Raw genomic sequence first — 18,080 nt, forward strand, 5'->3', positions numbered from 1 at the left:
CTTCAAGTCCCACTGCAGAGCCCGCATACACCATCTTGCATGTCTTACCAACAGGATGCAGGGGGCCATGAGGCCTAACCACCTCAGAGCCAGCCTCACCAAAAACCAGGATAGAGGCTGAAATATTGGAATCATAGCCTGAATATCCTGGACTCTCTGCTTGGGAGTATAAGCCCGAAACTGCACTCTGTCCAGAACAGCTCTGATGAAAGGGAGCATCGGAGAAGGAGTCCGGTGTGACTTCGGTACTTTTATAGAGAACCCCAGCGAATGAAGGAGTCTGAAGGTGGGAGACGACTGCCTGGGACGAGGACGCCTTCAACAGCCAGTTGTCGAGGTAGGGGAAGACTGACGCTGCTATCCTGCACAGATGAGCTGCGACCACCGTTCTTCACCTTGTTGAACACCCGTGGGGTTGTGGTACAAGGCCGAAGGGGAGCACAGTAAACCAAGTGCTCGTGGTCTACCTTGAACCGCAGGTAATGCCTATGGCCCGGCAGGATGGGAATTTGAAAAAACGCATCCTGCAGGTTCTACACTACCATCCAGTCTTCCTGGTCTAGGGCAGACAAGCCCTGAGCCAGAGTAAGCATTTTGAATTCCTCCTTTTTGAGGAAGAGATTGATGGTCTGAAGATCTAATATGGGCCGCAGCCCTTTGTTCTTCTTTGGAATCAGAAAGTAGCTGGAATAACAGCCACTGTATAATTCTGAAACTGGGACCCTTTCTATAGCTCCCTTGGCCAAAAGAGCCATGAATTCCTCTTGGAGCAACTTTAAATGATCCTCTGTCGGTGGTTACTAACTTGGCAAATTAGTAGGAGGACAAGAAAAGGAAGGTAGAGAATAGCCTTCCTTGACGATCTGCAAGACCCACTTGTCCGATGTTATGGATCTCCAGTGTGGGAGATGACGAATTCTCCCACCAACTGGAGCAGGGTGGTCCCGCAGAACCAGCCTAGGAGTGCTTGAAGGCTGCGGCTGCTGGGGGCAGTGTGGTAGACGACTTCTGGCCTCCATTCCGAGATCGGAATGCATAGAGAGGCTGGGGTAATGCGGACGTGGCTGGAAACCAATTCTGTTGCCACGAAAGGAACACTGGCCACGAGGAGTGGAGGAAATGCCCAAGGATCTGGCCGTACCACGAGAGTCCTTGAACCTGACCAGGGCAGAGTCTGCCTTTTCCCCAATAAGGCGGGTTCCATCAAAAGGGCATGCCCATCAAATTAGCTTTGGATACCGCCCAAGAAGCCAGTAGTACGAAGCCAGTCGTGGCATCTCAGGGCCACCGTCGTAGAACTCGATCTGCCCAGTGAATCAGTGGTTTCTAACCCACACCGTATGGTGAATTTTACTGCATCCCTCCCGTCTTTGACAGCTTAAGAAAGCACAACCCGGGCCTCCTCCGGGACTAGTGGCAGCACTTGCGCAACGGTCTCCCATAGGGAATGGGAGAGACGTCCCAATAAGCATGCAGTATTCACCGACCGCAATGCAATGCTGGAGGAAGAAAACCTCATCTTCCCAAGTGAATCCAACTTATTGATTCCTTCTCTGGAGAGGGGGAAAGGAATACGCCTTGGGATGTAGAGGCCTGCACCACCAAACTCTCTGGGGTGGGGTGTTGGCTGAGGAACTTTAGGTCTCCCGGAGATGGGCGATGGCGGCGTACAATCGTCCTATTCACAGGAGCCCTTATGCTAGGTTTGGAAAAAGTTCCAGAAGCACGTCTGTAAGTGCCTCGTGAAAGGGCAACAGGGGTTCGGAAGTGGAAGCCCCAGGTTAAAGCACCTCAGTCAGGATATTAGTCCTGACTTGCACGGAGGGCAACTCTAGTCAGAGGACCTCAGCTGCCCTCTTTACCACCATGGCATAGGACACTCCCTACTCCGTAGCCACCATAGGAGGTGAGAGCATGCCAGTATCTGGAGAAGTATCCAGACCACTGGCCTCCCCAAGTTCTGCTTACCAGTCCATATTCTCCTCAGAGATATCCTGGTTCTCAAGAGGGTCCCCAGACCCTGCCCATTCCTCTCCTAAGCCTAGCATGTCTTCAAAGTGCTCTGGTGACAACATGGAACCTCTGGGTTCTGACGGAATCGGCATCGATCAATGCCATTCCGGTGTAGTGTGTGGTTTATGGGCCTCTTTTGCGTGCATGTTAAGTTAGCATGGCTTATTAGGAGTTTAAGCGCCATTTACCTTTTGCTGCTTTTTGCACACAACACTGCTTAGCTGTTTTTGCAGAGTTAGCTTTCACGAAGGTCTGTAAATGGGAAAAGGTTTGTTTTTCGACATCTCTAGACATACATCGTGCCCCCAGTCTGTACAGTGAGTGCTGAGCCGCCAAGGTTATCATAACGTGCAAGCCTGTTTATCGGGGTGTCAGTGTAACACATTCTAGACACAACATTTTGGCAGCTGCAAGCCGGGTAGGATTATTGTTATTGTTATTGTTATTATGGGTTTATATAGCGCCGGGTCACCTACAGGTCTCAGGGCGCTTTGACCACAGAACATAACATCCGAGAAAGAGAAAGGGCGAAGTGCCTAAGCTGGACTAAGTGCTGTTCGAAACAAGCTGGTCTTCAAGGCTTTCCTGAAGCGGAGTAGATTCTCCTCCTTTCGGAGTGTTTCAGACAGGGCGTTCCAAAGTTTCGGTAATAAAACCGAAAAAGATCTCCCTCCCATTGTGGCCAGCTTAAAACGAGGACATACAAGGAGTTTGGCATCAGAGGACCTGAGATTTCTTTCCGGTCTGTATATCTCGATCCGTTCCTTGATGTAGGTCGGGGCCTTCCCGTAAATGGCTTTGTGGGCTATGCAGAGGCCTTTGAAAACAGACCTCTGTCCAATTGGTAGCCAATGTAGATCTTTTAACAATGGAGAGGCATGCGTTCTCCGCGGGAGATTGAAGATAAGTCTCGCGGCGTCGTTTAAGACTACCTGAAGTCTGTTAGTTAATATTTTTGGCAGGCCTAGGTATAGCGCATTGCCGTAATCGAGTCTTGACACTATAGTGGCCGAGACCACTGTGCGTAGCATCGATTGGGAGAGAAGAGGGACCAGTTTACGCAGCTGTCTTAAAAGCCCTGTACAAGTGCCAACCACGGTGGAAACCTGGTTGGTCATTGAGAGGCCACTGTCCAGTTTAATGCCCAGACTTTTGACCGTGGCTGCCGGCTGTGGGGTTGGGCCCAGCTCCTGGGGCCAGTACATATCGCTCCAGGAGATGCACTTAGATGGTATTATCAGCACCTCTGTCTTTTCCGGGTTGATTTTGAGCTGGTTGATGGACATCCAGTGGACCGTGTATCGGAGTATATCTTGCGCGTGCAACTGGGCATGTGTTGTATCATCTATGCCCAGCAGCAGCTGTGTGTCATCAGCATAATTGAATACTCGACAGCCCATTCCCGCTAGTGTGTTAATCAGGGGCTGTAGATATATGTTAAACAGGAGTGGGGATAGTGCTGAGCCCTGGGGGACGCCACAGGTCAGACTTCCCACTCCTGATACACTATCTCCCATCTGGATTCTCTGCGTTCTCCCAGATAGAAATGATTCCAGCCACCGAAGGGCTAGACCCTGGATCCCAAACCCAGCCAGCCTGTTCAGCAGGATGGGATGGCTGACAGTATCGAACGCCGACGATAGATCTAACAAAATCAGGGCGCTCGGTCTTTTACTGTCAGCCATCCTTCTGAGCTCATCCAGCACCGAGAGCATGACCAACTCGGTGCTGTGGTGTGCACGAAAGCCTGCCTGCCTCTCGTGCACACCACAGCACCGAGTTGGTCATGCTCTCGGTGCTGGATGAGCTCAGAAGGATGGCTGACAGTAAAAGACCGAGCGTCTTTATCATAGCACACTTGGCAGAATTGAACACACTTGGAAGATTCCAGGCATGCAGAGAGACTAACCAGTCCTGATGTAATTTACACTTACTGGTCGGACAGGAAATGGTGACCCCCTACAAAAAAGCTCAAGAGACCTTCTATAGTTTTAGAATACATAGTCCTTTAAAGGGAGGGTGTTTAAACTAGGCGTTTTCATCACCTGTTTGCACTATCATTGTAATATGATTCCTCCTTTTGTGCTTTATGGAGTTGTAACCATGCTGACCAAATAACTTTTAACCATATGTATGGTTACTTTGGCTAAAATACTGCACTTGAGATCACATTAAAATAAATATTTTAACCATACTGTGTCTCTTTTTTACTTCTGTTGTGGACTGTTATGAGAGTATGACCAAAGAGTGTTCTCACTTCCCACCATTCCTGAGATGGTCCTAAGTCGCATGTTATAGGTTGTCATTGGTTTCTTTGCTATAGGACGAGGAGCTAATGTGACACTGATTGCTAGTCTGGTAGGGGATTTTGGGTACTAAGGTGAGTTTTTGGCACACCATAACTCACTGAGGTCCTGAGTCTCTGTGCACAGTTCTGTGTCTGAGAAGAAACCCTGCAACACCGGCTCCGTATCATCGGTGATGAAGATGGGGCTTGTGCGACCGATGGGCAACAGCGACGTTGCAGGCACCGACTTCAGGTTTGACACCGGGGAAGGTGGTGTTGGCACGACCGGCGTCAAACCGGATCCGGGTATGAAACCCTGAGGCCCCACCGGCATTGTGGCTGGAGCCAACGGCATCGAACCCAATGGGGCCCAATCCGACCCTGCAGGGCCCAAAGGCTCTCCAGAGGGGTCGTTCCGCTCAAATACGCAGTGGATGGCCACGTGAAATGTTATTTGAGCGGAAGTCACTCTGGCTCCCGGCAAGGGGGGAGGTGCGAAGTCGGCTCAGGCTCCGGGGAACCGTGCCTAGAGCGTCTGTGCTCGTAACCTCTCTCGACGACAGATGACAATTGAGGTTAAGACTAAGTGCGCTTGGACGACAACTTCTTGTGCCTCTTCCCAGAGTGGGAGGAAGAGAACTTAGGATTCCGGGAGCAGTTCAGCGATCACCTCTTCTTCAAACGGGACCATGACCTCCTTGGAGTTTCGCTTGACGGGGTGGACGCCCGTGCTGCGAGTAAATTCATCGCTCGCTTTCTCAAGGTCTTCGGAGCCGTCGCCCAAGAGTCCGAACACGACTTCGTATGGTGGTCGCGCTCGAGACACCAGAGATATCATGCGGGAGGGAACAAGTCCCACATGGTTTTAAACCTGTCTTCCTTGAAGACATCCCTCTCACACAAAGTAGATTCTCAAAATTTCGACAAAAGTTGAGAAAAAGCCTGCCAAAAAAGAGGGGTAGCTCTTCCCGGATCAGCACTTAACTGTTACGGAAAGAAAAGAATTGACATCCACGCACCTGGTTGGCGCCTATGTAGATACTGCAACGTCCTATCCGATGGCAACAAAGTCACACAAAGCCGAATGGAGCCACCCCACGTCGAGCCCAAGTGATATTGCTCTGCAAAAGTTTCCGGAACTGGCCTGACGCTTGGGCAATACAAAGGTAAGGAATATGCAGCTAGAATTCTCAGATAATTGATTAATGGGGGAAGGAGGTTTGCTGTTTGAGGATGTTAAATAGGTCTTTGGGTCGGTTCCTGGACCGGTCAAGATAATCTCGGAAGAAGGTGGATTTTTCTTTGAAGATGTATTTTTTATATTTTTGGTGTTCAGCCCGGAGGATTGTGAGATTGGATTCCAAAGGATGTTGTCTCCAGTTTCTTTGGGCTAGATAGAGTTGTCGCCTTTCGATGTCCAATTCTTTGTTGAACCAGGATCTGGAGGGGATATTCCTTGATTTCTTGAGTTTTAGGGGGGGGCCATGGTTTCCACGAGTGCTGTGATTTTTGTGTTGTAGTGGGCGGTGAGGTCCTCGGCAAAAGAAAGGTCAGGTGGAGTAAGGGTTTGGGTGCTGACTAGTGCTTCTAGCTCGGCTCAGTTTGGTGGATGTTTCTTGCCCAGTGCTTGGGGCAGCTGCTTTGGTGTGCACGAAGATGGGTGGAACTGGAGTCAAAGAGAATTTGATAGTGATCTGACCAGTCGGATAGTAGGACAGAGCGCAGAGATAGTGTGTTGTTTTTGGAGATGATTGAGTCAAGGGTAGAACCCTTAATGAGCGTCTGCAAGTTGCAATGTTAGGTGAGGTCTTTCGCTTCCAGGAGAACAGAGGGCTTGTGCTGAAGGGTCTTTAGTGTTGTTCAGGTGCAGGGTTAAATCTTCAAGTATAAAGTCAGTGCTGTCTTTAATGGAGATTTGCGATATTAGGCCTGCTAGGTCTTCCAGGAATCGTGAGTTTGTACCAGGAAGGTGATATATGACATGGAATTTGATGGGGTTTGGTCAATTTGAGGAGAGCTGCACTCTTAGAAATTCAAAGGTCGGATGTTTGGCAGTGCGGAAGGGAGTTGAGCATAGATCGCTTTTGAATATAATGGCTACTACGCCACCCCTGCCACCAATGTGATTGTTGCGAATGATTGAGAAGCCTGGTGGGGAGATGAGGTCGATGTAGGAGGAAGAATGGTCATTTAGCCAGTTTTCAATAAGAAAGCAGATGTTCGTGCTATGTTATAAGATGGTATCGGCTATAGCAGTGGCATGCTTGGTTGCTGATCGGCAATTTGGTAGCATGCAGTGGAGCATGGGTGAAGGTCTCTTTTCAGGATGACTGGTTTGAAAGGTAGTTAAGTGGGAAGGCAGCCTAGGAAGGTGATCGATATTTGTGCTCCTGGTCGAGCTGAGGACAACTGGGATCTTGTGGAGGGCAGTATGGCTGGGGACCTTTTTATAAGTTGTAATCATCAATTCTGTCGCCTGCTGCGATGTTCCAGATAAAATGCATTTGGGTTTGAGGCGGAGTGGCTTGTTTGTGGCTAGATCAGAGTTAACCCATGAAGCTAGGGTTTGGGGTAGGGTATGGGTAATATTTGCCTCTGCGCAAAGCGATGAGATTTTATACAGAATAGTGCTAATTTTGAGGTACAGATGGGCTATTATGGGGATCAGTTGAGAGACGGTTAGGACAGTGGGGCAGGGGTGTGTGCTGGGGCACGTCGCAGCCAGGGGAGGGGGCTAAGGAAGGAGCAGGCCTATAAGTTGATGCCATACCTTTCCAAGACAGTGTAACGATGGGGCATTGGTGTGTGGCACAGCTGCAATATTATCAGTCTAGACAGTCAATGTAAGCATGGGCTAATAGACTTACAAAAAGCTGGTCAATCCAAGCACTCCGGCTGTGTTAAAACAGTTTAGAAGGTCAAACACAAAGGTAATTATAGTGGAAACAAAATGTATTCACTAAATGAGGTAAAATGATGTTCATCTGTACAATCCATTTCTTAATGGGTTCTTGCTTCAGAAAAACAGCCGACACGTGTTTTGTCACCAACATGACTTTTTCAAGGCTTGCCAGGTATAGGGTACTCTCCAATCATTAAAGAACTTTTTCTGCAAAGTCGTTGAGAGTAACTCAAATATACACAATGGAATGTTGTCCTCATTTGTCTATATAATAAACCAGCAAGTATGTGGTGTGAATATGTTGTTGAGTGTAGGTTGAATCATAAAAAAAGAACATATTCCAATTGGCAGTGGTGAATCGGAAAAAGTAGAAATTATTCCAGGTCCAAGGTCAACAATGTATCAGTGTAGACTACTTTCCCACGTACAATAACCGGTAGACGGAGTCCATAATAAGGTCCTGTCAAGTACGGCCTTTCCTGGCGTCTAATAGCATGGGCTAATAGACATTGTAGGGACAGGGCTGGTCACCGATGAGACAGAGCCTCAATAAATTCACTGTGTAAACTTAAGGTAGTATAGACAAAGGTTGAAATAGGGGTGTGGGCACCAGCGTATGATATGAGATCACCCCTGTGAGCATCAGGAGCCAGTGTTATAGTCCTATGCACCAGTACTGCATATAAGCACAGTAAGTGTGCAGGATGTTAATGCAACACACACATTTCAGTAAGGTAATAAATACCAGTATCAACACACAATCACAGGTGTGGGCACAGAGAATTAAAATTAGCTAAGGGAGACAGGAGTACTCGGTGGACCTATAAACAGCAGGTACATATGCATACATTGAACGCTCAGGATAGAGACACAGGCGTACAAGGCAAGGTTCAGACCTAAATGTTATTTGCTAAGAAGAATTATTCTTGATAGGCAGTGAAGGGAGCATATGTCCAAGTCTAGTGCATATATATGGTACCAATGATGCCGCAGGATTAGGCCCTCTGACAAGCACCTATAACAGTAAGTTCATGGAACTACATACAGGTGCACATGTAGATGGCGAAGAAGTGCAGTACCAGGTTCTGGCAAAAGTGAAAATACTCCTGCAACCAAGGTCCTGGTAAACTAAGCTGGTGGCCTTATGAGGAAGAAGCCTAAACCTTTCTACTGAGGGGCAGCCCAAAAGTTGAAAGTGTGTGGTCAGTCAAGAGTCCTTTTACTAGGGTAATTTGCCCCCAAAAGCTGAGCAACCTATGGGGCAGTCTATACATAGATGTCGGCATTCACAGATTTGAGGGGCCAGATGTTTTGGCCGTTTTGTCAGGTGGTTGGATATATAAATATATACATACATACATGTACACACACAGACATATATAGATACACACATATATACACACACACAGACATACACACATATATAGACACATATACAGACATATACACACACACACACACACACACAAACACATACATACATACACACATTTACATTTTGAGATATATATATATAACGCTATCAGAATGTTCAGGTAAGAAATAATCCAAAATAAGGGTGAAATAGAGCTTATCTCTAGGCAAGCTCTAGTGGCAGTCATCACTGGAAATTCAAATTAAAATTTTTAAGGGGTGCCTCTGTGCCTGTGTCACTTCCAGTATGGAAGACCAAGAATCGCAACTCAGCGTGAGATGGGTAAAGTGCTGAAGTAAAATTGTAACAGGGTTTACTGACCTGAGATGACTCTAGATGAGAAATCTGTTAGAAGATTTACACATTATAAAGATAACGTTACTTACCCAGTAAGCATCTGTTCTTGGCATGTAGAGCTGCAGATTCACATGCTTTGCATACTTGTGCCATCCGGTGTTGGGTCCGGTGTTTGCAAGTTGTTTTTCTTCGAAGAAATCTTTCTAGTCACAAGGTGAGGTGACTCCTCCTTTCGGTGATAGTGCGCATGGGCATCGACTCCATTGTTAGATTGTTTTCCCGCAGAGGGTGAGAATGGAGTAGTAAGTGTAGAATAGAGAAGTCCATGTATATGTATGTAAATTGAGAACTGCAACAACTACAGGTACACAGGGAGGCGGGTGGTTGAATGTGAATCTACAGCTCTACATGCCAAGAACAGCTAATTACTGGGTAACATTTTCTGTTTGAAGCATGTGAGCTGTAGATCACATGCTTTGCATAGACTATACAGCAGTATACTACCAAAGCGGTGGCTAACCTGTTGCTGCTGCAGTTGTTTGAAACAATGTTTTAAGTACTACCTGGCCTACATTAGCTTGTTGCCTCGCTAACACAACTACACAATAGTGCTTGGTGAATGTGTGCGGTGTAGACTATGTTGCTGCCTTACAGATGTCAGCTAAGGGAATATTTCCTAAGAAGGCCATAGTAGCCCCTATCTTGCGAGTGGAATGCGCTCTAGGGGGTATTATTAAAGTTCTTTTCACTTTCAAATAACATGTTTGGATGCATTTCAGAATCCATCTTGCAATGCCCGATTCAGATATGGAGTTGCCTTTGTGTGGTGGTGAGAAAGCAACAAAAAGCAGTTTTGTTTTACAAAATTCTTTTGTTCTTGCTAGGTAATATAGTACAGCTCTTCTAACCTACTGTGAGTGTAGAGCTAGTTCTGCTACAGAAGCAGGTTGAAGAAAGAACACGGGTAACTCAACTGATTGATATGATAGGCAGAAACTACTTCAGGAAGAAATTTAGGATTAGTTTGAAGAACCACTCTGTCTTTATGAAGCTGAAAGAAGGGCTCTTGTAATGCCTGAAGCTCATCAACTCTCCTCAGTGAAGGCATTGCTATGAGCAAAGCCGCTTTCCATGAGAGGAATTGTAACTGAAACCTGTGCATTGGTTCACATGGTGGACCCATAAGTCTTGCAAGGACTATGTTTAAGTTCCACGCTGGTGCAAGTGGGACTCTTGGTGGTATCACTATTTTTAATCCTTCCATAAAGGCTTTAATCACTAGTACTCTGAATAGAGGTAAGTGTTGTCTGTCTTGTAAGTATGCAGCTACTGCTGCTAGATGCAAGCGAATGGATGTGTAAGCCACACCAGATTGCTGTAAATGTAACAAGTAACGGATGATGTTCTGTACAGAAGCATCAAGAGGATTGATATTGTTACAGTAGATAAGAAGCGTTTGCATTTTGCTGCATAACATGCTCTAGTAGTAGGCTTCCTAGCCTCTTTTAGGATATTCATACAGTCTGGTGGTAATTGTAAATAGCCAAACTATGATTTCAGGAGCCAGATTGCTAGGCTGAGTTTATTGAGATTGTGATACCGGATTTCTCCATGGTTTTGAATGCGGAGACCGGACGTGAGATGCACCTTTTGGTGTGGACATTAAGTCTCCCAACTGTAGGAGTGGGAGTACTTGCTGAAGTGTCACCATGTGGAAATGTTCTGACAGTATGTAGAGATTTCGTTCTCTGAGATCCAGAATAGGTCTCAAAGAGTTGTCCTTTTTGTGAATTAGAAAATACAGGGAGCATACGCCTTAATCTTGATATTTTATAATGGTACAGGTTCTACGGCTCCTTTTAGTAAAAGACTGTGCTTCTTGTTTGAGCAGGTGTAAGTGCTCTGATATTTTGTGAGAACGAGTTGGAATGTTTGGAGGATTGGTGGTAAGCTCCAGGCAATAACCATATGAGATAATTCCTAACACCCATTTGTCTGTAGTTATAGACTGCCAAATAGGGAGGAATTGTTGCATTTTTCCCCCGACAGGTGTGGTATAGTCAGGGGGAAGTATGGAGAAGTCACTGCTTATTTGGAGAAGGGGAATTACGGGGAGTACTGCCTTTTCCTCTACCCTTAGAATTGTTCCCTCTGTTACCTCCTGGAAAGAATCCTCTTGAAGGGGACGACTGGTTGTTACCTTTATAGGTGGATGTATTTTGGTCAGAGGGTGTGGTCTTAGACCCTTCTCATTAAAAGGACCGCCGAAAGGAACATCTATTGGAAGGGAACTGGAGAGCTCCTATAGACTTGGCGGCCTCTGTGTCTTTTTTCATTTTTTATAAAGACTGATCAACATCAGGTACAAAAATATGTTTTTTGTCAAAGGGTGTGTTCAGAATAAATTGTTGGACCTTAGGCTTAAATCCTGAGATCTTTAACCAAGCTTATCTTCTTAGAAGAATGCTGGTGTTGACTTCTCTAGCTGTGGTATCAGCAGCATCCAACGCACACCTTATTGACTAATTGGAAAGTAGTTTCCCTTCGGTTACTAAGGCTGGGCTCAGGTTTTATGCTCATCTGGTATTGAAGCAGCTGCTCCATTTCATCCCAGTGAGCCCTGTCGTATCTGGCTAAAAGGCCTTGCATATTTGCAATTCGCCAGTGATTCGCCGCCTGTGCCGCTACTCGTTTGCCAGAAGCATCAATTAATTTGGACTCTTTATCCAGTGGAAAAGCGTCCCCAGATGTTTAGGAATTAGCTCTTTTACAAGCATTAGATACAGCTAGTGAATCTAATGGTAATTACCCCATGATCAATACTGGATCCGTGGGCCTTATATTTTTTTATTAGCTCTAGGAGTTAATATAGAAGCACCCACAAGATCCTTAATCTACGTGTCTCATCATGCCTTTAAGCATGGGAAGTATTGTTATGACCTATGTGTGGACCCTAAGGTTTTAAACATAAAATATTCCTCTAATGCCTCTTTATATAGTCCCACTTCATGATATTGTGCTGCCCTGGCAATGAGGTCTTAGTAGGCTACATTGTCATCTGTGGGCAATGGCTTGGCACGGTAAAGGTTCGGATCGTTATCTGTTGGAGGATCAATAGTCTAGTAAGACCTTGGGTCTACTGGTAAATGTGTAACCTTTTCAATATCATCATTATCGTGGTGAGAAAGTGGAGAATCCTGAGGTGTAATCTGTAAAAGGATCGAAGGCAACGAGGGTGGTGGTGGAGTGGCTGGCAGTGGTATATGAAATGGACTGGTGACCACAGATTACCTCTTTAATGGAATTTTGTAATGAGTGTCCTCAACTGGAAGTTTGTGTTTTTGAGGCAGTTTAGTATGTATATGGCCTTAATCAGGGTGAATATAGAGTTATTTTTGTTTCCTTTTTTGGTGGGACAGCGTCTAAATTCAGATCGGACAAGGCCTGATTTGTTTTCGGTGCCGACATGTGATGCTGTTTAGATGCGGAAGATTTCGGTTCCAAAGGCTGTTTCGCTTTTGGCGAAGAAAGTTTTGACTCCCAACCAGATTTTTCTTTCAATCTGGGTGGTTCAGATCGGAAGAGGGCTTTTGGTGAATAGGTACAGAGCCGAAGGGCTTGACAGTGAATTTTGGAGCTAAGCCTGCTGGTGGGGCGTTGGAAAAGTCGTCTTGGTGCAGACTTTGGCCAGATGGCAGAGGTGGTGCCAAAGGCTTGTTTTTTTTTCTTGGTAATTTGGAGGGGCATGGGGTCTTGGGTACTCATGTGACCCCGTCCCTGTGGCAATTCTTTGATGTCTATCTCAAGGTCCAAGCCAGAATCCTGTCCGGAGAGGATTTCTTCTTCCAGCGCGGATGCACCCACATTTTCCAGATAGGAATGTTCACCGAAAATGTCCGGTGCATCTTCGATGCTTTGACGCTGTACTTCTCGACATCAGCCCCAACAATCGCGAAGAGACTTCTTCGATCTAAATGATTTGCAGGCATCACAGTCTTCCTCCTTGTGCTCCAGAGACAAGCTCAAGTTGCACACTTTATGTGAATCAGTGTGCGGATACTTCGTATGGAACTGAGGGCAAAATTTGAATGGTGTCCATTCCATCGATGGAGAGTTAATCCGACGCAGCTAGGCCCAAAGGCCGTCCACAAAGCTTTACGTTCTAAAGAAGCTTTTGGTGACCGAAATGATACATAGAGAATTGGGAAAGGTGTACGAGCATATTACCTTTGAGGTAGAGAGGGTTCCGCATCGAGGGGAACCGAAGAACTGTTTCGAACCGCAGTGCAGAAACGCACGTCCGAACCCGATGGTGGAACAGAAAGCAATTAACAATGGAGACGATGCCCATACACACTATCACAGAAAGACTTCTTCGAAGAAACACAACTTGCAAACATCCGGACCCAACACTAGATAGCAGGAGTATGCAAAGCATGTGATCTTCAGCTCACATTCCTCGAACTTGTAGGTTTCTAGCTATATCTGTGAGCATTAAAAGAACTTCATAGTACGTTTTTATTTCATGAGAATTATTAAGAAAATATAAGCACAAGAGGCAGAACACATTTTAGGATTCAGTTAGGAAATTGCATGAAAATATTTCTTACACTTACCTGTGCAGTTCTCCTACTTGTCGCTTCATTTCTTCTGTTAACAAAGCTTTCTCCTTTTTCATTGTAAGGCATTCTGATTGTAGAGCACTGCAATCTCCTCTCAATTTCTCGAGATCTTCTGTAATTAAGGATAAATAATTTGTGTAAACTAAATTGCCAATGCACTGAGAATATTAATTTAATTCCCCTTACAGCACTGGATGGAGTTACAAATAAACTCTGTTCTAAGAACTTAAACGTCCTTTTCAGACGATGAAATGAATTGATCGAACTAGCACGGCTACCAAGTACAACCGAAATGGATTTCATTTTCAGGAGTCACTTAAAAAAATATATACACTTATGGGAAATTAAACACTGGCTGTGCCTTGAGAGTTCCTGTAGGCAAATAGCATCCTAGATGTAAACTGCAGATTCCAAGCTGAAAATTTAACAAAACAACAATCGTGGCTACTTAAATTGTTATGCAAAGGGACATTGGTGGGTATTCTCAATTAAAAGTGGATTTGTGGAAATCTGGATAAACGTTTTCCATACACTTAAGAAAAGTGCATTAAAATTGACACCAGGCTGCTGCAATTTTAAAAATGTCTAATGCTTCTATGACTAGATGCATTTCACCTCCTGGCTGCTAGGTGTTTTCCCCTCCTGTGCTGCAGGCCACTGTTTCCCATTGTCCATGACGAGCTCAGCTCGTCATCAGCACAGCTCAACCGTGCATCATGACGAGCTGAGCTCGTCATCAGCATCGAAAGGGTTACAAGTATGTAGGGCCAAAGCAGACGGCAGTGCTCTATGCGAGGCAGAGGTCTTGGGTTTTGCAGCCTTGGACGACTTGAGTGTTAGAGAGAAGATTTTATTAGTGCCCTAGCTAGCTTTCCTAAAATCACGCTCCTTTTACCATTACGACCGGACTTGGGACTTATGCCTTTGGTGCACAAGACTCTGCTGTATTGGTGTAGGTTAAAGTACACGCCAGCTTTGGGTGATTACTATTACACTCTCAGAGAAACGGTTGCATCGGATAAATCTTGCAAAATTAAATGGATAGGCTATGTAAAGGGTATGTTGAATAATCCTGGCCTTGGAGAGTTGTGGTCTGATGGTCGTAATTCCACACAACTCTCTAGGGAAGAAGGAAGTGAGAAGCACCTCTTAAGTCTCTCTCTCGTGCATTTTCATTGATATTAAAACTCATGCCGAATTTGAGCCATTCCTTGATTATCTTTTGATTCTTGGTGCCAGACAATTGTACCTTAAGTTCTGTTAAGGTACCTTACCTCTACTATCTTTTCGCTCAAACTGAAGCACCAATCCTGATAAATCCATGGTATGCCCGGTATGCCTGCAAGCAGAAGAAACCTGGTCACATTTTTCTTTTACCCAGTCCATGTCCAACGTAGGAAAAGCTGGATTCTCCAGATCAGCAGGATTCTTAGCTGCTGACAGTATTCTCTTGATGCTCGAGATTCTGCGCACGGAAATCAGGGAGTCAGTTGTATGTGCTGTTGCTAGATATCCCAATGGAGCTGGTCTATTCAAGCGAAGGTTTCAGAGTAGTTCCCACTTGAGCCTGGCTAAAGCCAGGTCTCCTATTGCAGCCAATTGCTCTTTATTGTGCTTTATATTTTATTTTTGTAAAGAGAATGATGTATATGAATTACTCTGATTTACACACTATATTTGCTGTGTGTCTATGAATTTTGCTAGTGTATACACTTTTTATATCTTCAGTATCATGAGTTTTTATAAACTGCTTTATGCTATTGTGTGGTGGTTTTAACTATGATTTCGTAAACTGTTTAAGTATATTCATTTGTGCTGTCATCTTGTGTTATTTTCTGCTGTATGTGTTTTTATGGTTGTAAACCCCGAATAAATTATTTTGAAACGATGAAACTAACAAAATATCCATCTGATGGCTTTAATACAAAGAAAGAACAATCCACCCGTAAAGGCCTACTGACCTTAACCTATGCTTTTCACAATTCATATGGCAGACCTACTGCTAACTTTTCATAACGACAGATCAGAACTGTGGCATCATAAATATTTTTTCTAGTGAACCTATCAGGTCTCTAGCTGTTATCAGTGGCTGGTCACCATTATAAACCAAGGTCTTCTTCACTAAGCTTAAGTTTTCCCACAAGGAAATCGTTCCAGCATACAATCACAAAATTACATAGTATACAAAATTAAATTTATCAAAGCAAAATACTCTCTCTGCTAAGACGGGCTAACAAAGTTTCTAACAGGACAAGTCTTCTGTAACCACGGTTTGCCAAAATCCTTGCCTGCTACAGCAATCTAAGACTCCAAATATCAAATTGCCTCTCTGTAGGATTTATTACAGAGTAAAAACAATCCGCCCTTAAATGCCTTATGACTTTAAAATATGCTTTTCACAATCAATATGTCATTCCTACTGCCTTTATAGTAAGTTTTTATTATAAACAGGCCAATAACCTTTATCACTGGCTTGTCCCAAAACAACTCGGACCTATGATGTTGGTCATGAACCTGGTCACATGGCAACCATCTGGTATATCAAAATAATATCACAAGTATGTACAAAATACAGTTATCAAAACAATATAAACTCCCTACTAATAGAGCCTAATAAGGCTTATCACAGTGCAAATAGTCTATCCGCATTGGTTATTTCGTCTGCCTTTTGAAATTCCTTTTGTTTCATTGGTGAATAGTTTACATTTGTCCCGCCTTTTGCCTGCTTTGTTCCCGCCCTGGAGACTGCCCCTACTACATGGATCCCTTCAACATAGACCATATGCTTTAGTTTTGCCACACAACTTTAAAAAAAAAATATTTAGCTTTTGTTGCCACACAACTTTAAAAAAAATTGTTTTGCTTTTGTTGCCACTTTAGCTGTCATCCATCAGCGCACAGAATCTAGTCTTGTCTGAGTTTTTATAAGTGCACTTGTTGCATTCACCACAGACTCTTCTTACTCCTCCTAGGCGAACAAACTAACATTGAAGCGTCTCAGGGCACAAGAAGCAGCAATGGACTCAAGTATGGGCGTTAAGCCACTTCTCAGTTGGGTTGGAGTGTAAAGCGGGGCGTCATTCAGGGCTATTAATAAAACTGCGAGCCCTGTCTGCTTTTTTTCGTTTTCTTGATTTTCCCCCAATTGTGCTTCTGTCCGCCGTCACTCATTTTCTTATTAGTGCACTACAGAGTACCCATTACTTTGAGCTTCTCCAAACTTGTTTATAGGATTGCCTTATTTAACTTTTACATTTTGCGTCTTTTCTTGTTACTTATTTCCTGCTGTTCTAACGGAGTAAAAGCCTCTGGAGCTGGTAGGACTATGTTTCCCATGATATCTTGTTAGCTGCTAACCAGGCCCGCGTTATTGACTTTGTTCAGTATTTTTATTATTCCCTCGAAGCCTGAAGGCATCATTCAAATCTCTTGGCCTTTCTTAGACTCGACCCTGCTCTTCTACTCAATCTCTGCCCCTGCCTCTCCCATGGTTGTTAACTCCACCAGAAGTCCACCTTCTCTTCACAGAAGGCTCATTTTGTCTCGAAGTCACGAACTTCACCACAATATTTTTGAGAGCCAGCTCATTCATCTCCTCATTTCGTGCCTCTATGACCTTTTCTTGAGGTCAAGTTTTATTTTTGCAAAAAACGTCTTTACTTTGTTATGACCCAAGAGGTTGAACATGCCGCCACCACTGCTGCTACACCACAAGGTGCTTTTCTAACCCCACCCACACTTGTTTATCCTCTTGGAGATTTACACCGAACATGGATGTAAATAAATGGGAGTACATTTATGAATTTGGGGGTATTTGTGAACTGCACAACAAGATGTAATGTAGAAAAACATCACTATGAAAATGTTTGGAGAGCCCCACATTTTCTCAATCAGAACAAGCATTGTGCACGTGTGTGGCCTATCTTTAAGCTTTTAAATGACATCAGCTTGTTGCCAAAGGGCTTCAGCGCCGCATCTACATTTGGTAAGTTCTGATTACATTGCTGAAACTGCATCGAAGCGCAAGTCTACATTTTTCATACAGCTTTCTTTCTCTGGTTTCCAAAATACAGCTACAAAATAAACGTTATACCCCTTTAGGATCCCTACACTGCACCAACGGAAATGTAGGGCATGCGACCGGAACCTGATGCAAATGATTAGCATTAACACCCCCTTGAAGTGCTTCCCCATCGGTGCGTCACTGCACCTTAGAGCGCCGTCAAAACTAGCCAGAGGTGCTGTGCATGAAGCACAGAATTTGGGAACCAGTGCAAGCTAAATTTATGAAGAGTATCTTGTTGACTGTGTGAATGATTGAAAATATATACAGGTAAGACGATAAGTGATTCATTTTCACTACTGATAACGTGGTGACTTAGCATGCCAGCTGCAAAGTGTGTGACCTGGTCCAGGAAGGAACTTTAGGCTTTTACGCTGCCGATATAAATATCGTTAAATTAACGCTGCGCTTGCATATGCCTTTGTTTAAGCACCACACAAAACAGTCATTCATATTAGCTATGTGTCACTTTTAAACATGTA

General features: G+C 44.6%; 1 protein-coding gene across 8 annotated transcripts in view; it reads right to left on the reverse strand.

Annotated features, from left to right (window-relative positions):
• The window catches only part of SLMAP (sarcolemma associated protein), a 1,163,639-nt gene that overhangs the window by 200,197 nt on the left and 945,362 nt on the right, over positions 1–18,080 (reverse strand). For all 8 annotated transcript variants that reach the window (XM_086939108.1, XM_086939110.1, XM_086939104.1 and 5 more), the window contains one exon: positions 13,530–13,647. In XM_086939108.1, the coding sequence (XP_086795234.1) occupies positions 13,530–13,647 (118 nt within the window). The remainder of the gene's footprint in view (positions 1–13,529; positions 13,648–18,080) is intronic.

The sequence above is a fragment of the Lissotriton vulgaris genome, chromosome 9 (genome assembly GCF_964263255.1).
Source record: "Lissotriton vulgaris chromosome 9, aLisVul1.2, whole genome shotgun sequence".
Classification (NCBI taxonomy): Eukaryota; Metazoa; Chordata; class Amphibia; order Caudata; family Salamandridae; genus Lissotriton; species Lissotriton vulgaris.